The sequence below is a fragment of the Pseudophryne corroboree genome, chromosome 8, assembly GCF_028390025.1.
Source record: "Pseudophryne corroboree isolate aPseCor3 chromosome 8, aPseCor3.hap2, whole genome shotgun sequence".
Classification (NCBI taxonomy): domain Eukaryota; kingdom Metazoa; phylum Chordata; class Amphibia; order Anura; family Myobatrachidae; genus Pseudophryne; species Pseudophryne corroboree.
This window is the reverse complement of record NC_086451.1, coordinates 410673065-410692372: the sequence shown is the minus strand read 5'-3', so window position 1 is coordinate 410692372 and position 19308 is coordinate 410673065. Positions and strand designations below refer to the sequence as shown.

Below are 19308 nucleotides of genomic sequence, written 5' to 3'. Positions count from 1 at the left end.
ATGTTCCTTTTTTATGTCATTTGCAATTATTACACATGAATATGGCAAGAAAAGACAAATTGCAAAATAAATTAACATGTTACAGTTGACTTTGAATGAGTTCTGCAAATGTATTATTGTCTACGTGAATTTTGATTGTGTTTTATCCTCTTTTGGTAGCTACTATTAAGTATTATTTAATGTATAATGCTACTTAATAGCAAAAACGTTAGTTTTGCCAAACATACTCTGAACTACTTATTTATTTTTAACATAACATAATCTGATAGAATATTGTTAAAATCAATTTTAAGATTTTCGATACCATTAAGGACATTTTTCCTTTGCATGTTATGCTTGCAGAAATGTTTTATTTTAATGATTATAATCAATGTATAGACTTATGTCTATAAAAAATATTAATTTACTACATGTAGCCAGTATTTTTGTGTTCCCTTATCCAAAGTGCTTTCTTACTATGAAAATAACTAAGTTAAATTAAAATTAAATGAAAAAAGGACACATATGCATAAAGTTTTGTATATATAAAAACAAATACCAGTAAAAAAAGTTTTACTGTAAATTGTATGAGTTATTAGAAAGATAGGAAAAATAATTTTTAATACAAATGTAGATTGTAAATAAACATGAAAAACCTGCATATTTTTGGCAGTAAAGTTAATAGGGTTTTTTTTGCTAGTTTATCAATATCTTATAGCTAATATTTTTGCTAAAGGACATCTCAGATTTTTTTTAAAGGACATGTTAAAAGGGTTATCAATATACCTGATTATTTTTAATATGTCCCATTCTTACAAATATTTCTCTGGGGTTTTAAATGCTCCTTTTTTAGTTCTGAAAAATTATAGTAACAACTTCATGTTATAAGGGTCTATTGTTACATTTGCACTTTAGTTCCAATTCCCTTGAATACTGACATGTGAAAGGGTCTTCTGTTGACAGAATAGTCTATTGTTCTCTTACCAATTATCAAACCATTGTTGTTGTTTTTTTCACATGCACTTTTTTATTCATTTAAATAAACACAGTCATTTTTCTTTTATGTTTTTGGTGTTTGTGTTAGAAAACCCTTCAACTTCGAGATGTGAGTTTTACCATAAGGTACAATAGCCTCTAAAAGCCCAGTACTGCACAGAATATGAAGCTGGTGAACTATAGCAGAGTGTGTCTGAAGAAACAGGGGGTCATGTTGAGCTGGACGCAACTTGAGCTTAAACTATAAACATAAAATGTTTCTGGAAAAAGATATAATTTGCGTCATCACCATGATTTTGTAACTCGTACATGGGGCCGATCAACTGCGTGTTTCCCAGCTGCTGACATGTGAATATTTATCTGTGTCCCAGTTTTTATAGGTCAAATTGCTCCTCATACCCATATTATACTTTGGCAATGCCTACACACCCCCTCATTTCCTCCTCATCTACCCCGTAAAGAGCTGCAAGCAATCGTTACAGCAAGATGTGACTGAGTATTCTTATGGCCACCAACGTATGTATTCCTTTGTACTCAGAAGTAAAAGGCGTACTTTATGCAGCAAAAAGCACTTTACACTCAACTCAACATAACCTCCATATTCACAAGAATGTCTTCCGCACACTAAAATGGCAGTTATTGGTCTTTACATTTTAGAAAAGTCAATGTTAAATTAAGTCGTAAAGCATTATGGTTTAATCGTAAGACACTTTGCATATAAAGAAAATCCTCTATAGCTTCTCAAGCATGAATCTGGAACATTTTCTGTGTCACCTACTGCTCATACTGTATATGTCCCTATTGTGAAACCCATATATACATCTGCAAATTGGATAGTGAGCATATGTACCCACAAGCTGCTATATGTATTTGCGTTATCGGTTCTACATCCGATTTAAGTGTCATCTCAGTGTATTTCTTTTAAATCAATGTTTGGAGGGCAGTTGAGGCATGTATCCTATGAGCCAGCAATTCTTTTAGTATAAAATATATGTTGGGCAGGAGTGAATTTTCCACCACCAGTCACCAAGGTTTGAAGACCATATTTCGCGCAGATTTGTCAAATTCATGGAGATCTGAAGCAGAACTGAGGAAGTCTTGTGCTAACAGCAGACCATGGCCATGAAGTTGCTGGTCTTGTATGGAACCCTTGTATTCCAGCTTCATGTCACCATAATCCTCTAGGGAAGTGCACGGGCTTCGACATGCCACCTTGACCTCATCAGACTCCACACTGTAGGGTTTAGAATCTTCTTCGCCCAGATCCTCCCTGTTCTTGGCCTGCCTTTTCATTTTGTAGCGATGATTCTGGAACCAGATCTTGACCTGGTTAGGTGTAAGGTGGATATTCTTAGCCAGCTGCTCTCGCTCAGGGGCCGTGAGATACTTCTGTTGCTCGAATCTCTTCTCTAGCTCGTACACCTGGGCCTGGGAGAAAAGGACCCTCCTTTTTCTTTTAGATGTATGTTGAAAGTACAAGGACGTTTTTGTCCCATCTCCGATATATCCAAGGCAGCCAGAAGTCGACACATTAAATCCAGGTGTAATTATTCTAGAGACTGAAAAAAGGAATTGATGGATTATATGACTTGTATTACGTAATTGATTTTATATCTTATAGAAAAGTATTATTATTATTATTATTATTATTATTATTATTAGTCTATTTTTTCTTTACAGAGCAGAAATTGAATCTATGATGAAATTAATACATTCTTTCTTTTGGAAAATATCTACTGATTTTCTACTTTATTTAAAAAAAAAATGTGATTTAATAAAATAACACTTAAGACACAAATTGGCTCATACACATCTTAAGTCGTCTTGAGGTTCCACTTCATCTTCATTGGATTATTTTTAGCTGAATAAAAATTCTCACTGTGATACCAACTAAATATTGTTTCTAAAATAAATAGCACAAATCATTCTTGTGTCATGAATATACAAGATTCATATTCAATTTGAAATGGCATCTTTAATACGCATGTACTGTATATACACAGACCAACACGGCTTTGTATAGAAAATATTTAAAACTTCATAACTAGAGATGGGGAGATTTATTACTACTGTTGGTAACAAAAATATATCTAAAAATATATGCATATGACAATGTTTAAATGCTTTAAAATTACACATCTACAGGATTTTGTAATCCAAGATTATGTTAGGTTTGCTTTATTTTAGGTAAATAGGGATCACATGTTCTTTGTTGCATTATTTCTGCCTTGTAACTAATTATATTGGAGCATAATTACCGTAAACACATTATGTTTCTTATCACACATTATTCTGTATAATTATATATAATTATGCATAACCTATTTATATACTGAAAATGTTATGTATTTATTACTGCTTGGGCAGATTTACAAGACTATAGTATATATACAAAGACTAGTCTGTCTGATGAGATCACCGATACCTAATTCAAATATTGGAGTAAGGGTGGAGATAAGATCTACAATAAACCTATTCTATGGGTAAATAATTGTCTGTCTGCTACAAAAGATTTTAGAAAAACAGCAAAAATACACTGAGATAAGATAATAATTGCTTTAAAAATTAGTTTATTCTATGCATTCTTTAGGAACATGGTTTTAATTTATGAAATGACTTTTTTTAAACCCAGTAATTCAATAAATATTTTAAAAATCTGGAAAAAAAATTGTCACTCCTTGTTCTCATTTGAGCAAAAATGTAATCTTCATTTTACAGCTGAGGACTCACCCTGGACTTTAAAGTTTTATCACCTGTACTGTAGGTTCCTAGGCCAGCAATCCTCTGATTACAAGAGCAGTCGGGGCCATGACTGGTGATAACCTAATAGATATTCACAGTGTATACTTCTCACTTTTCAGGTTATCTAAAGATAATTATTACTGGGTCTCAAGACTGTAAGTGAATTATGCATTCAACAACAATATCTGTGAATGGGGATCAACTGAAAAGTAAAAAATAAAAAAAAACGGTATAAAACCTCATACCAAATATTCCTAAAGTAGAAAAAAAATAAAAAAAATGATTGTTACAGGATATGCGATAGTGTAGTGCAGTAGAACATGTAATAATACAGCGTTGATAACTCAGTTGAACTATGTTAAAAATAGAGATGTTCTACTCGTAGTGGGGACAAGCTTGGTGTGTAATAAAAGTTAAGCAGAAATGTTATGTTCTAGTCCTTGGTTATAAGGCATGTCATGTACTTACATGAAGGATAATGCATTTCCTGGCTACTTCCATACCAGTCTGCACCCCCGATGTTGTCCTGGTAAGTTGGCAGCTCCCCAGGATTGGTGTAACCTCCAGGACAACAAGTTCTGATTGGGTTTTGAGGGAGACAATGGGTCATGGAGAATCCAGTTGACCCCATAGGTGGCTGAAGGCATGGCTGGTGAGACATCTGTACCAGAGGACCATATCCTTCTAGGCAAGAGTCCAAAGAGAACGCTTTCAGATCCTCCATGCTAACTTCTGGTTGAATTGTTCCCCACAATCCAAGGGAATAGAGAATACTTTGGGCTTGTAGCTGTGGACTGTTCGTGAGATAGATGTCTTCTTATTGTAGGAGCTAATCTCAAATACTAACTTTCCTCCTGTACACAAATCTTATCAAGACTTTGTGGTCCAGAGAACACTAGAGTGAAAAGGAACAAGTGGCAGAAGGGTGGAGCCTGCTCCAGGAACAATGGTATAAATAGTATGTTGTATGTCTTCTTATCACAGAAGGGGCATAATGCTTTTCTGTCAGAGATTAGGGATGTCTGCGTATACTGCTGTCTCATACCTTTGTCCTGGGTGACCAGTCTGTGTGAGCTGTGTGTGCTATAGTGTCACAAATAACAGCTCCCATCAATATTACCAACTCGTACAGGTAATTATGTCACTCGTTTTTACACACCAGGTAATGTGGTGAATTAGATAGAATTATGCAAAATCTAGGATACCTACTATTGGGGGATAATCCTATAAAGAAAATGAACTTGGCCATAAATAAAAATCAATTTAAAAAGTTACGTTACCTGTGATTTGTATTTTATAAATAACAAAAAGAAAATTACACCCATTTTTTTGTCAAATAAGATACGTATGCTGATGAGAAAAGATGGTTGCGGTTTATATTTACTAAAGAAATATATATACAAAAATCACTGGCACACTCTTCAAGTACAAAAACAAAAAGCAAACTACACCATAACTGAACTGCATAATTATTATTATTATTATTATTATTATAATAATTATAATAATAATTATTATTATTATATTGTATTTGACTGGGTCAATAGAATTACATTTTTAATTCTTCTTGTAGCAAGAAAGAAGAAATACAGTATTATTTTTGTTGTTGTTGCTGTTAGTGAATTACAAAAACAAAAAATATTCCATGCAATTTCTTTTTGCATATATGTAATATTATTACTATTTTTTTTTAATAAAATGTGAAATTAATTTTATAGAACATTAAAAATAAAGAAAACCTAACTTAAATAAATATCATCCTCACAGTCAAAAACGTCACATTTTATTCCATGTTAAGTTTTGAGTTATCTGCTTTGTTTTTCTTTTTTCATTTCATAACAAAGCCAATGCATGGCCTGTGACCTGTCGGGTCTGGGACTCAAGGTCGACACCACTTAGGTTCACACCAATTGGTCGACACACCTTAGGTTGACACTAGAAATAGGGCAACACGGAAAAGGTCGACATGATTTATTTGTTTTTTTTGTGTGATTTCTCGGCACAGGTTACTATTCCCAATCGTAGTCCACGTGGATCGTAAAGTATGAAAAAGTTCAAAAAAATGGGGGAAGGGGGGGGGGGGAGAGAAACCACGTTGACCTTTCTCCATGTCGACTTTGTTCATGTCGACCTTTTGTCCGTGTCGACCTATTCCTGGTGTCGACCTAATTGGTGTCGACCTGGAGTCCGGATAGCGAACTGTCACATTGCTGCTTTATACAGTAAAATCTTCATATTAATATCAGTTACATGACTTGTATAGCTCAGTCATACATTTGTTCTGCCTCTATAATCTTTATACAGTAACTCCATCTCCCTACATAATAGTTTATGGGTGGTATCCTATTAAATGTGATGATTTAGGGCCTAATTCTGAGTTGATCGCAGCAGCAAATTTGTTAGCAGTTGGGCAAAACCATGGTGGGCATTCCGAATTGTTCGCTCGCTAGCTGCTTTTAGCAGCATTGCAAACGCTAGGCCGCCGCCCTCTGGGAGTGTATCTTAGCTTAGCAGAATAGCGAACGAAAGGTTAGCAGAATTGCTACTAAATAATTCCTTGCAGTTTCTGAGTAGCTCCAGACCTACTCCTAGATTGCGATCAGCTCGGTCCGTTTAGTTCCTGGTTTGACGTCACAAACACGCCCTGCGTTCGGCCAGCCACTCCCCCGTTTCACCAGCCACTCCAGCGTTTTTGCCTGACGCGCCTGTGTTTTTTAGCACACTCCCGGAAAACGCTCAGCTACCACCCAGAAACGCCCCTTTCCTGTCAATCACTCACTGATCAGCAGTGCGACTGAAAAGAGCCGCACGAACAACAGCAAAACTGCTAAGTTTTTAGTTAAATAACTAAGCGCATGCGCGCTGCGTACCATGCGCATGCGCATTTAGCAGCAAATCGCAGCATAGCGAAAATCGGCAACGAGCGAACAACTCGGAATGACCACCCATGTGCACTGCAGGAGGGGCAGATTTAACATGTGCAGAGAGAGTTAGATATGGGTGGTGTGTTCAAACTGAAATCTAAATTGCAGTGTAAAAATAAAGCAGCCAGTATTTACCCTGCACAGAAACAAAATAACCCACCCAAATCTAACTCTCTCTGCAAATGTTATATCTGCCCCCACTGCAGTGCACATGGTTTTGCCCAACTGCTAACAAACTTGCTGCTGCGATCAACTCAGAATTACCCCCTTACTGCACTGTAACAATGTGCTCAATAATACTATCGACATATCCATTTACATCCTCTTTTTACCGTGCGGTAAATCACCAGTTATTGGGCGCTAACACATGGGATCCGGGATAAGAGCCTGATTCAGACTTTATCACAGCAGCAAACGTTTTCTCTAATGGGCAAAACCATGTGCACTGCAGGGGGGCAGATGTAACATGTGCAGAGAGACTTAGATTTGGGTTGGGTGTGTTCAAACTGAAATCTAAAATGCAGTGTAATAATAAAGCAGACAATATTTTCCCTGCACAGAAACAAAATAAGCCACCCAAATCTAACTCTCTCTGCACATGTTATATCTGCCACACCTGCAGTGCACATGGTTTTGCCCATTAGAGAAAGATTTTGCTGCTGCGATCAGGTCTGAATCAGGCCATAAATTCCTGATCCCATGTGTTATCGGATGAAAACAGGTCTCCTGGGGCTGCTTATCGGGGATTCTGCTTTGCGAGCCTGAGGCAAGCGAAGCAAAATCCCAGATCAGTGCCAGTTTACGGGGCTTATTGGGTAGCCCCAGGGGAATCCATTAGCTGCGGTAATTCACTGCAGCTAATTGGATATTGCCATATGTCTAATGAATAAAATTGTAGTTGTATCAATAGTTTAAAAAACCACTCTGTTATGAAAGTTTATTTTAGATAACTTTAGTTTTAATCGTCCCCATAGATACATCTATGGGCCAGATTCAAACCTGATTATCGATAGACTGAGTATGCATATGCACCGTAATGCGCACGCGCATCGCCAAACAACAACAGGCATCGACGAACAGCGACAGGCTGGTGCGAAAATCTCAATCGCACAGCCATTTGCATTCTGATTCACAGGAAGAGGCCGTTTGTGGGTGGTAACTGACCGTTTTTTTGGGAGTGTCAGGGAAAACGCAGGCGTTCCCAAGCGTTGTCAGGGAGGGTGTGTGACGTCATCTCCGGCCCCGATCAGCCTGTTCTCATCGCACTGGAGGAGTAAGTCCTGGGCTGCACACACTGTAACACCCAGACACTGGTGAGTAATGTGCGAATGGATTTGATGCTGTCCGCTGACTGAGGGGATTTTTTACAGCTTGGCGTACACATGCGATCGCACACATGCACACTAAATATACACTCCCATTGGGCGGCGACTATATGAACGCAGGACAACAAATTTAGCAGCCCAGCGATCAGGTCTTAATCACCCCCTATATCCGCACATGTAAGTCATGTAACAATATTGTACTGCATTAATAAATGCTGTTGGTTGAGAGTCTGGAAATACTGATTATCTCTATACATGATACAGTCATGAACAGCTGTAAGCACTTTCACAGTGGCGTAACTATAGAGGGTGCAGGGAATGCAGCTGCTATGGGGCCCGGTGGCTTGTCGGGGCCCCATAGGCAATTCCACTGCACCCTCTAAAAAAAACAAATTTTCTAAAATTTTTCATTTGTAATCATTGCTGGTGTACCGGGTTCGGAGCTTGTTTTGCAGAATACAGAAGCGTGGCTGCGCCTGCAGAAGCGGCGCTGGTGGTACGCGGCTGAAGGATGTGGCACTGTTTGTGCATATACGTCAGCTTCTGCAGGTGCAGTCACGCTTCAGGATACTGTAGAACAAGTGGCTTTGCCTCCTACCCCCCTCCTAACTCACAGTAAGCACACAGTCGGTCTCCGAATCTGGCCCAGCAGCAGTGATTATAAATTAAAAAAAGAAGAAAAAATAAATAATAATACATTTTAAGGGTGCAATGGGATTGTCTTCGGGGCCCCTACAAGCGACCAAGCCCTATAAGCTGCATCCCCTGCACCCTGCATAGTTAGAGGGGCCGGCCATGTCTGTCTGTCTATGCTCCCTCCCGTGCGTCCACTATGCCCCTCCTGTCCGTCCGTCTATGCCCCTTCTGTACATCTATGCCCCCATATGGTGCTCTGTCCACCCATGCCCCTGTCTGTCCATCTATGTCCACTCCTGCCCATCCGTCTATATCCCCAAATGGTGCTCTGTCCACCCATGCCCCTGTTTGCCCGTCTATGCCCACTCCTGCCCATCCATCTATACCCCCATATGGTGCTCTATCCATCCGTTTGTCTCTGTCTTTGCCCCCTCCCGTCCATCCATCCAGTGCCTTTCTATCGGTGGGTGAGCCGTACGATCGCACGGGGCACCCGCCGCGGCACTTCTGTGGCTCCCTGCTTCCCCTCCTCCCTCTTCCCATGTACTCTGCTTGGGGGGCAGAGTTTCACAAAACTTGGGAAAACGGAGGAGGGGGAGCAGGAGTACTCGGGAAGAGGGAGGAGGGGGAGCAGGAGCAGCAGCACCATTGTAGTGCCCGCCAGCAAGTATACTGTTTACACTACTAGGGAGGAGGGGGAGCAAGAGCAACATAAGTATACTGTTTACACTACTAGGGAGGAGGGGGAGCAGGAGCAACATAAGTATACTGTTTACACTACTAGGGAGGAGGGGGAGCAGGGGGAGCAAGAGCAACATAAGTATACTGTTTACACTACTAGGGAGAAGGGGGTGCAGCAGCAGTAGCATAGTAGTGCAGGCAGGCGCAAGTATACACTACTAGCAACGAGCATTACCCTTTGCAACGAGCATGGATCCCAGAGCATGAAACCCCTAGCAATGAGCATTACCCTTAGCAACGAGCATTCATCCCAGAGCATGAAACCGCTGGAAACAAGCAATACCCTTGGCAACGAGCATGGATACCAGAGCATGAAACCCCTGGCAATGAGCATTACCCTTGGCAACGAGAATGCATCCTGGCCACGAGCATGACACCCAGCACATGAAACCCCTTGCAATGAGCAGGTGATTCAAAAGTAATTAGAAGCTTTACTGTAGGGAATAATGTATCACGGGCATTGCGGTGTGTGGCATATTATGGTGCAAGGGGCATTAATGTGTGGGGCTTAATATGGTGGAATTTTTTTTTCCTGTGGTGGCCGTGATCTGTTGTTGCAGGGGTGTAAAAACTGGGGTGAAAGGTAGTCTTTTCCTGCAAGGCCATGCCCATTTTAGTGAGCCACACTCAAATTAGAGAGGCCACGCCCCTTCACTGGGAGCTTGTGCAAAATACTTTTTAATGTCTATGGGGGGGGGGATTTTTTACTGTTCGCACTGGAAGCCAAATTGTTTAGAAACAGCCTGCATCCGTCTATACCCCATATGGTACTCTATCCATCTGTCTGTCTTTCTATGCCCCCTCCCGCCCGTCCATAACCTATGTGGTGCTCTGTCCATCTGTCCGCCCATGCTCCCCCATCCATCTACCCACCTGTCCAGCTATGCCTCCAACGCCATCCTGTGCGGTAGTCAAGTAGTGTCTCCCCTACTTCATACGCGCACGCAGGGGGGTTTCCCAATACCTGGAAACCCCCCCTGCCCACCGATCCATCATGCCACTGACCGATATATATATATCTTTTTTTCTTTGACATGGAGGAGCTCCGCAGGTTGTCTCTATCATGCAGCAGCTACCTCCTCCTTTACACTGAGACGCTGACTGAATGGCCAGTAGAGGGTGCTGCAGCGCACAGCTCCTCTCAGCCTCAGGAAGTTACCATGGAGCTTTGATGCATAGAGCTGGCCGGGTGACGTTCCACGGACTCTGCTGCAAACCACCAGGTGTGTGTCTCACAAGTTGGGGGGTGCTGAAGGGTCCAGAGGGGGAGGAGTGGAAGGGTGTCTTTGATGCTGGCCGAGACAGTGCTCAGACACTGTATTCCACTCTGCAGAAGAGTGTATCTGAAGAATCACATGCCTGGGGATGTTGGCAGGGGTTTTCGGGGGGGCGGGGGGGGAGGGGGTTACTTTAATAAATAATGGTGGCTTATTTTTTCTAACTGATGGCGGCTTTGTTTTTTGTTTTTTTTTTACTTTATTGTGAAACAGGTGTGTGTGTGACATAAATGTATGTTTACTACATATAGGGGTATATTCAATTGATGTCGAATTATGGCGTGGATTCGTCAGTTTTTGAATTCGACACTATTCGACAGCTGAAACCCTCTACCCGGGATTCGACACGCCCTCTGCCGAAAAAGGACCAATCGTCGAATAGTGGACAGCCTGGATTCGACTTCCCGCCGTTTGGAATCATATATAGGATATTAAAAAAATAGGATATATATGTTGGAAACGCAGGGATTGTCCTAAAAAAATTATTCCACAAGAGAGCTGACTGTAATGGCTGCTCGTCTCCCTGAAGTCTCAGAAATGGGAGTGAGGAGAGAGGAGTGGCTTTGGAGAAGTGTATCCTGGGTAAAACTGTGGAATCATGGGTACATTTCCCTCTGCCGAGTACAGGAAAAAAATATTCTTTTAAAAAATTGAATATATAATACTGTGGGTCATAAATAGAAAAACCAAGTAGATAATCACTTCAAATATAAATAGATATGCTATTACAAATCAAAAAAGCACCAAAAAATAAAAGTATTTAAGATTTCTTATCAGCTCACGCCAGAAAAAGTAGACGCAATGAAATTGACGAAATGACTGTCGAAAAGCACTGATGTCAAATCGACATTCTCCAATTGAATATACTTTTGTCGAAATTACGCATTTTTAACATTACAGACATTAAAATGTCGAATAGTCAAAAGTCGAAACTGAAACTACAGGTTTTTTGTCGATAAGTGCCGTATTGAATTGTTGAATCCGATTCAACATGGTTTTTTGGTCGAAAAATCCAGTTTTTCGACAAATTCAGTAATTCGACATCAATTGAATATACCCCATACTGTAGCTATGTGTGTGTGTATTTATGACATTCAGGAGTGCTATATAAAACTGTATGCGAGTGTGTTTATGTGACCAGGGCCGATTCTTGCCCTTGTGGCGCCCCGGGCAAAAGTTAGGGGAGTGGCTTAATATGGGGGCGTGGTCAGTCACGCCACCATTTGTAGCGCCGCTGAAAGGGAAGGGAAAAAAAAAGTATAGTTACTATACCCCGATCCTGATTCCAGACCCTGCAGACCGGCGCCGCTCTTCTCCTCGGATCTATGGGAGAGACGTCAGTCATGACGTCTCTCCCATAGCACAGCATAGGCACTAGAGGTCAATTATGACCCCTAGCCACAATGCTGTGCGGTGCGCGATGACGTCATCGCGCACCGCACACCAAAGGTCCTCTCCATGAAGGGAAACTAGACGCTTAGCGTCTGATTCCCTTCATAGCGGGGGAGGACCAGCGCCACAAAGGGAAACCAGACGCGTAGCGTCTGGTTCCCTTCTCACAGCGGGAGGGGGGGCACAGCGGGGGGACACTGCTGGGGCGCACACTGCACAGTGGCGGATCTTGCCATGGTGCGACGCCCTCCAGATGGCGCCGGCGCCCTCCGGAAGGCGGCGCCCCGGGCAAAAGTCCTGCTTGCCTGTGGCAAGATCCGCCACTGTATGTGACATACATTTGTGCTATACGTGTGCGTGTGTGTGTGTATATATATATATATATACACACACACACACCATACCTCCCAACATGACCCTCTTCAGGAGGGACAGAATGTTCTGCTCCTGGATTTCCCTCTTAATTTATTGCCATCACCTGTGCTGAACCACCTTTCTCATCCAGTAACCTTTGCAAAACAGCTTCCAGCAATCATAAATTAAGAGAAAAGTCCAGAAGTAGAGTATTTTGGTCCGGATTCAAATGTTATTGCGGGTCCCAGATAGTGATGAGCGGGTTCGGTTCCTCGGAAACCGAACCACCCCGAAATTCACCCATTTTACACGGGTCCGAGGCATACTCGGATTCTCCCGTATGGCTCGGTTAACCTGAGCGCGCCCGAAGTCATCATCCCGCTGTCGGATTCTCGCGAGATTCGGATTCTATAAAAGCAGCCGTGCGTCGCCGCCATTTTCACTCGTGCATTGGAAATGTTAGGGAGAGGACGTGGCTGGCGTCCTCTCCTTTTATTAATCTTGATGCAAAAATATTTGTGCTTATTCCTTAATTGTGGGGACTGGGGAGCAGCTGTATTATATAGGAGGAGTACAGTGCAGAGTTTTGCTGACAGTGACCACCAGTATACGTTGTCTGCCTGAAAAACACTCCATATCTGTGCTCAGTGTGCTGCATATATCTGTGCTCACACTGCTTAATTGTGGGGACTGGGGAGCAGCTGTATTATATAGGAGGAGTCCAGTGCAGAGTTTTGCTGACAGTGACCACCAGTATACGTTGTCTGCCTGAAAAACACTCCATATCTGTGCTCGGTGTGCTGCATATATCTGTGCTCACACTGCTTTATTGTGGGCACTGGGGACCACCAGTATATTATATAGGAGGAGTACAGTGCAGAGTTTTGCTGACCAGTGACCACCAGTATACGTGTCTGCCTGAAAAACACTCCATATCTGTGCTCAGTGTGCTACATATATCTGTGCTCACACTGCTTTATTGTGGGCACTGGGGACCACCAGTATATTATATAGGAGGAGTACAGTGCAGAGTTTTGCTGACAAGTGACCACCAGTATACGTTGTCTGTCTGAAAAACACTCCATATCTGTGCTCAGTGTGCTGCATATATCTGTGCTCACACTGCTTTATTGTGGGCACTGGGGACCACCAGTATATTATATAGGAGGAGTACAGTGCAGAGTTTTGCTGACCAGTGACCACCAGTATACGTTGTCTGTCTGAAAAACACTCCATATCTGTGCTCAGTGTGCTGCATATATCTGTGCTCACACTGCTTTATTGTGGGCACTGGGGACCACCAGTATATTATATAGGAGGAGTACAGTGCAGAGTTTTGCTGACAGTGACCACCAGTATATATAGCAGTACGGTACGGAAGGCCACTGCTCTACCTACCTCTGTGTCGTCAAGTATACTATCCATCCATACCTGTGGTGCATTTCAGTTGTGCGCAGTATATATAGTAGTAGGCCATTGCTATTGATACTGGCATATAATTCCACACATTAAAAAACGGAGAACAAAAATGTGGAGGTTAAAATAGGGAAAGATCAAGATCCACTTCCACCTCGTGCTGAAGCTGCTGCCACTAGTCATGGCCGAGACGATGAAATGCCATCAACGTCGTCTGCCAAGGCCGATGCCCAATGTCATAGTAGAGAGCATGTAAAATCCAAAAAACAAAAGTTCAGTAAAATGACCCAAAAATCAAAATTGAAAGCGTCTGATGAGAAGCGTAAACTTGCCAATATGCCATTTACGGCACGGAGTGGCAAGGAACGGCTGAGGCCCTGGCCTATGTTCATGGCTAGTGGTTCAGATTCACATGAGGATGGAAGCACTCATCCTCTCGCTAGAAAACTGCAGTGCCACTCCTAGATGGGCCAGGTGTTTGTGTCGGCCACTTGGGTCGCTTAGCTTAGTCACACAGCTACCTCATTGCGCCTCTTTTTTTCTTTGCATCATGTGCTGTTTGTGGACAATTTTTTTGAAGTGCCATCCTGCCTGACACTGCAGTGCCACTCCTAGATGGGCCAGGTGTTTGTGTCGGCCACTTGTGTCGCTTAGCTTAGTCACACAGCGACCTTGGTGTGCCTCTTTTTTTCTTTGCATCATGTGCTGTTTGGGGACTATTTTTTTGAAGTGCCATCCTGTCTGACACTGCAGTGCCACTCCTAGATGGGCCAGGTGTTTGTGTCGGCCACTTGTGTCGCTTAGCTTAGCCATCCAGCGACCTTGGTGCACCTCTTTTTTTCTTTGCATCATGTGCTGTTTTGGGACTATTTTTTTGAAGTACCATCCTGTCTGACACTGCAGTGCCACTCCTAGATGGGCCAGGTGTTTGTGTCGGCCACTTGTGTCGCTTAGCTTAGCCATCCAGCGACCTCGGTGCAAATTTTAGGACTAAAAATAATATTGTGAGGTGTTCAGAATAACAAAATAACAGGTGGCGCTTGACAATCAAATGAATTTAAAAAACATTTATTTATATACAATAATTAAAGTTACAACACACTCCCGGGAGAAATGAAATAATAAGACAATTTCACAATAATAAAAACTTCACAATAGTAAAAAACTGTGCACTGTAAAGAAGCTTCTTGTTCAATTCCTCAGGGAGCTATTTATGATCTATGAACTTAAATGCACGTGTTTATAAAAATATATAACTGTGCCTGAAGGATTAACACTATGTTTGATACACTGTAATACAAAACACATTTAAAGTATAGAATTTATATATGTGAATGATATGTGTATTAATATGGTATCATATCATAAGTCACTCACGTCTTGGTGTGCCATAAGGTGCTGAATACGTCACAGGTCCATAAATAATGGATAATTTCTTGTGAAGGTGAATAGGTATGTTTCCTCCGCTGGGCAGGAGCCTGTGATTTCCTTGCTCCCTGGTGTCGTCCCGCTGTACTGACAGAGACCCACACCAGAGCCACAGCGTGTGAGGTGATGCTGCGCCGTTGAGTGTGCCTGGACAGGCCGTGCAGGTAGATCTGTAAACCTCCGGTACCTCCGCCCTTGCAGACAGGAGGCTGTGGTTCTGGTTTTCCGGAGTGCACCGGTCTGCACTGGGCAGGAGCCTGTGTTGACCTTGTTCCCTGGTGTCGTCTCGCTGTTCTATTAGAGACGCGTACCAGAGCCTAAGCAGGTGTGATGATGCTGCACCGTGGTGTGTGCCTGAAATGGCCGTGCAGGTGGATTGTACTGCCTCCGATACCTCCGCACTTGCAGATAGGAGGCTGTGTAAGCTGGTTTTCCGGAGGTCACCGGTCTGCGCCGGACTGCAAGGGAACAACACCCGTCAATACTTCTTCCCCAGATGGCGTGGTCAGCCGTGGCAACGGGGATTTGAGAAGGGGTGCAGATGCAAATGCTCCCGATAATGGCACTGTGAATGTGAGCTTCTCTGCACAAGTGTTGCGTGGGTGCAGCAGCTGATGAAGATGTGGGTCCTTGTAAGAACAGCCTGTATCCTAACGCGTTTCAACGCCAGCAGGGCGTCTTTTTCTAAAGGCAGGTATGTCTGAGGGTAGGATTGTTCTTGATTTTATACCTGTTACTCAGGTGTAGCTGTTTTTTGATTAAATACCAGCTGTCTCATTAATATAATAGACTTCTAACATCTTGAGATCAGTACATATATTTAAAAAGACATCGCTGTATTAATATACCTTGGGTGACTCAGTCTAATGCACAATGTCATAGCATAACTATTTTAATCCATGCAAAGTTACATAATAATATACACAGATAGTATATGAGACTGGGAATGTCTATCATGATTTTAAAAAAGGGATTACTTGAACAATAATATCATACTGATTTCATATATATAATAATCCAATACATTTATTTTAATTATTAATAGTTAATTTTCAAAGCTAAAATGAGAAGATTTATTTTCTTTTCTTTCTGTACTTATATTTGTACTCGGTGTTTGTATATAAATAAATGTTTTTTAAATTCATTTGATTGTCAAGCGCCACCTGTTATTTTGTTGGTCAGTGGTTAATACAAGGGATTGGCAATTCCCTTTATCAGGAGGCTGCTGACAATCTCAGTGCAGTGTTTTTCACCCAAGCGCTTAGGTTTTTTTCTTTAGTTCACATTATTTGCCACACTATAGCAGCTAAGGTAAAGAACACTGCAACATGAATTTTTATACAGATAGAATACAGCGGAGACAAGAAGTTCTCAAACAATATGAGACTGGGAATTATTCCAATGAGGAAACACCCCACGCTGAGTTCTTGAAAAATTCAAATAGACTTGAGGAATTACTTAAGTCTGAATCCAGACACTGGTGGGACAAAACGTCTCTATCAAAATATTTAGAACATAACAAAATACCTCGTGGTCTACGGATTTTCAAGAGCTCAGCGTTTAATAATGATCCTGACCTATTAGAACAATGGGAAAAAATTTTGGACAAATGTTCTTTTGCGCTTATGCAATTAATAGTCGATTACAGGGGAAATAAATTAATTGAAATTGAGAATGAGATTAAGCAAACACAAGATGTACTACAGAAATATAAAGATGAGGAATACTACAAAGAGAGAGAAATAGTCATGAATAAAAGATTAGAACAATATGAGAAAGATATAATAGATAGAAAGGAGAAGAAATTCTCACGTGATTTAAAAGATTATGATACCAATACAACGAAAAGTTATCATAACCAAAATAGAGCAAGAGAGGAATCTAGATCAGAGACACGACAAAAATCAAATTACAGGGAAAATGCTAGTCATCAATCTATATCTCAAAGAGGTAGATATCGCTATAGATCTACTCAATACTCAGCACGAGAACAATTGGAGAACAACAAGTACTCCAATCAAACACAAATGTCACCTGGGTGGTCAACTGTACCATACAAAAAAACTCCACAACAGCAAGAATCTTCTTTAAGAGCTGTTAATGGAGAGCCCCCCCGAGAGCGTCGTCATTTTTTAGACAGGGGAAGGAGAGACAGGATGGAATCAAATCCCAGAGGAAGCAGACACTTCCTACAAAATCGGTACGATCCCCTGACACGCACACCAAAAAGAGGAAGAGACTTCGACCAAGAGGTCGAAGAGGAGGGAAGGGGCAACAAAAATCAAAGGTTCTGTTAAAATCAGTAGGTATTTTTAATCTATCCTCAGTTGTTCTCACGAACACTGAAGAAAAAATTCTTTCAAAAGGGATGAATTTTGCCCCTACCACACGCCCCAATTTTTTTGAGCTCTTTATTGAACTCAACCGATTTGTAAGAGGCCTTTGTAGAAAGAGATTTTTTATGACAACAAATAGACAAAACACAGGGCAAAATAACACAGAGGTTGTACTAGACCAGGATGATACTTCTGGACTCAACATGCTTAATGAACTCTTATTGGAAAACGCCTCTCATGACGATCTAGAACAGCAGACTAAAATACCTGTGTTCGACGTCAACAGAGGCTTGTTTAAGAAAAAATCTCAATTTTTTCCCATTCAACATAAAACGAGTGCTATAGATACTTTTTACCAGACTACCCTAGAAGAATTTCGCAATTTATGCGATCAGAAAACACATCCCTGTCTGTTTAATTTGAAGCCTGATGAAAGAAAGACTCTTAAAAGACTATCTGACAATCAGGCACTTACTATTAAGTCTGCAGACAAGGGAGGAGGGGTAGTAGTACAAAATACTGAAGACTATATTAAGGAGGCCAGAAGACAGCTTACTAACACCAATTTTTATAGAACATTAGATCAAGATCCAACCTTGGATTACCAAAAACAGTTAAAAAATATGTTGACAACAGCTTGTGCCAGTGATATAATAACGTGTGATGAGTTTGAGTTCCTCTACCCCCTCCACCCTATCACTCCCATTTATTATCACCTCCCAAAAGTTCACAAAACACTGCACGAACCACCAGGTCGCCCTATTATTTCAGGGATTGATGGACTCACATCTAATTTGTCATATTTTGTAGATCACTTTTTACAACCATGCGCCACCTCTCTGAGATCCCATATTAGAGACACAACTGAATTTATTAAATTGGTAGAAGGTATGAAATGGAGCTCTGATTATATGTTCGTCACATGTGACGTCCAAGCTCTGTATACCAATATCCCACATGTAAAGGGGATAGAATGTGTGGCAAAAAGTCTTAGTAAAGATATGGGTATCTCAGAGGGGAAACGCCAATTTATACTTTCTGCAATTGCTTTTATTTTGTCTCACAATTATTTTTTATTTGATCACTGTCACTACCTTCAGGTCCTCGGTACAGCGATGGGGACCAGGTTCGCACCCAGTTTCGCGAACATATACATGGGCGACTTCGAGGAAACCCACATCTGGGGGGGCGCCCACAGTGCGAACCTGGTCCTTTATGGTCGCTATATCGACGACCTGTTTTTTGTTTGGAAGGGGGATTCTATTTCAGTCACTGAATTCATCAAAGATTTAAATAACAACACTTATGGTTTAACCCTCACACACAATCACCATCCTTCACAAATGAATTTTTTAGATGTTACAGTGGAGGTGGTAGAGGACATCGTCACAATATCACCATATAGGAAATCAGTAGATGTATGTAATTATATTCCTTATTCCAGTAATCACAACAAAAACTGGCTTAAGAATGTACCAAAAAGCCAGGTACATAGAATCAGGAGGAATTGTACTTTCGATAAAAAATTTCATGAACAGGTTAATGAACTGGTGGACACATTCAAAGGCTGTGATTATCCACAAGCAGTTCTGGATGAGGCTTTAGAATATGCCTCTAAACTTGTGAGAAAAGAAACACTTGTCACACACAATGAGAAATATGCGAATACACAAGAATCTGGCCATTATAGTAATGAAAGTATGGAGGTTATAAATGTAAATAAAGATAAAGATAAAAATAAAATTAAAAATAAAAACAAAAT

At 41.3% G+C, this 19308-nt stretch overlaps 1 protein-coding gene across 1 annotated transcript; it reads right to left on the bottom strand.

Moving 5' to 3' along the window:
- Positions 1-423: 423 nt before the first annotated feature.
- On the bottom strand, positions 424-4586 carry LOC134949897 (homeobox protein Nkx-2.4-like). The gene is made up of 2 exons (XM_063938591.1): positions 4221-4586; positions 424-2563 (listed from the first exon to the last, which is right to left on the bottom strand). The coding sequence occupies exons 1-2, from the start codon at positions 4439-4441 to the stop codon at positions 1999-2001; spliced, it is 786 nt and encodes a 261-aa protein (XP_063794661.1). The 5' UTR covers positions 4442-4586; the 3' UTR covers positions 424-1998.
- Positions 4587-19308: the final 14722 nt, after the last annotated feature.

What these genes read in the sequence shown, in the direction of transcription:
- LOC134949897 (XM_063938591.1), bottom strand. Translation starts at nt 4,441, where the DNA reads ATGGAGGATCTGAAAGCGTTCTCTTTGGACTCTTGCCTAGAAGGATAT. An exon ending in AACATCGGGGGTGCAGACTG is followed by an intron (nt 2,564 to 4,220) that starts GTATGGAAGTAG and finishes ACGTAATACAAG; the next exon opens with TCATATAATCCATCAATTCC.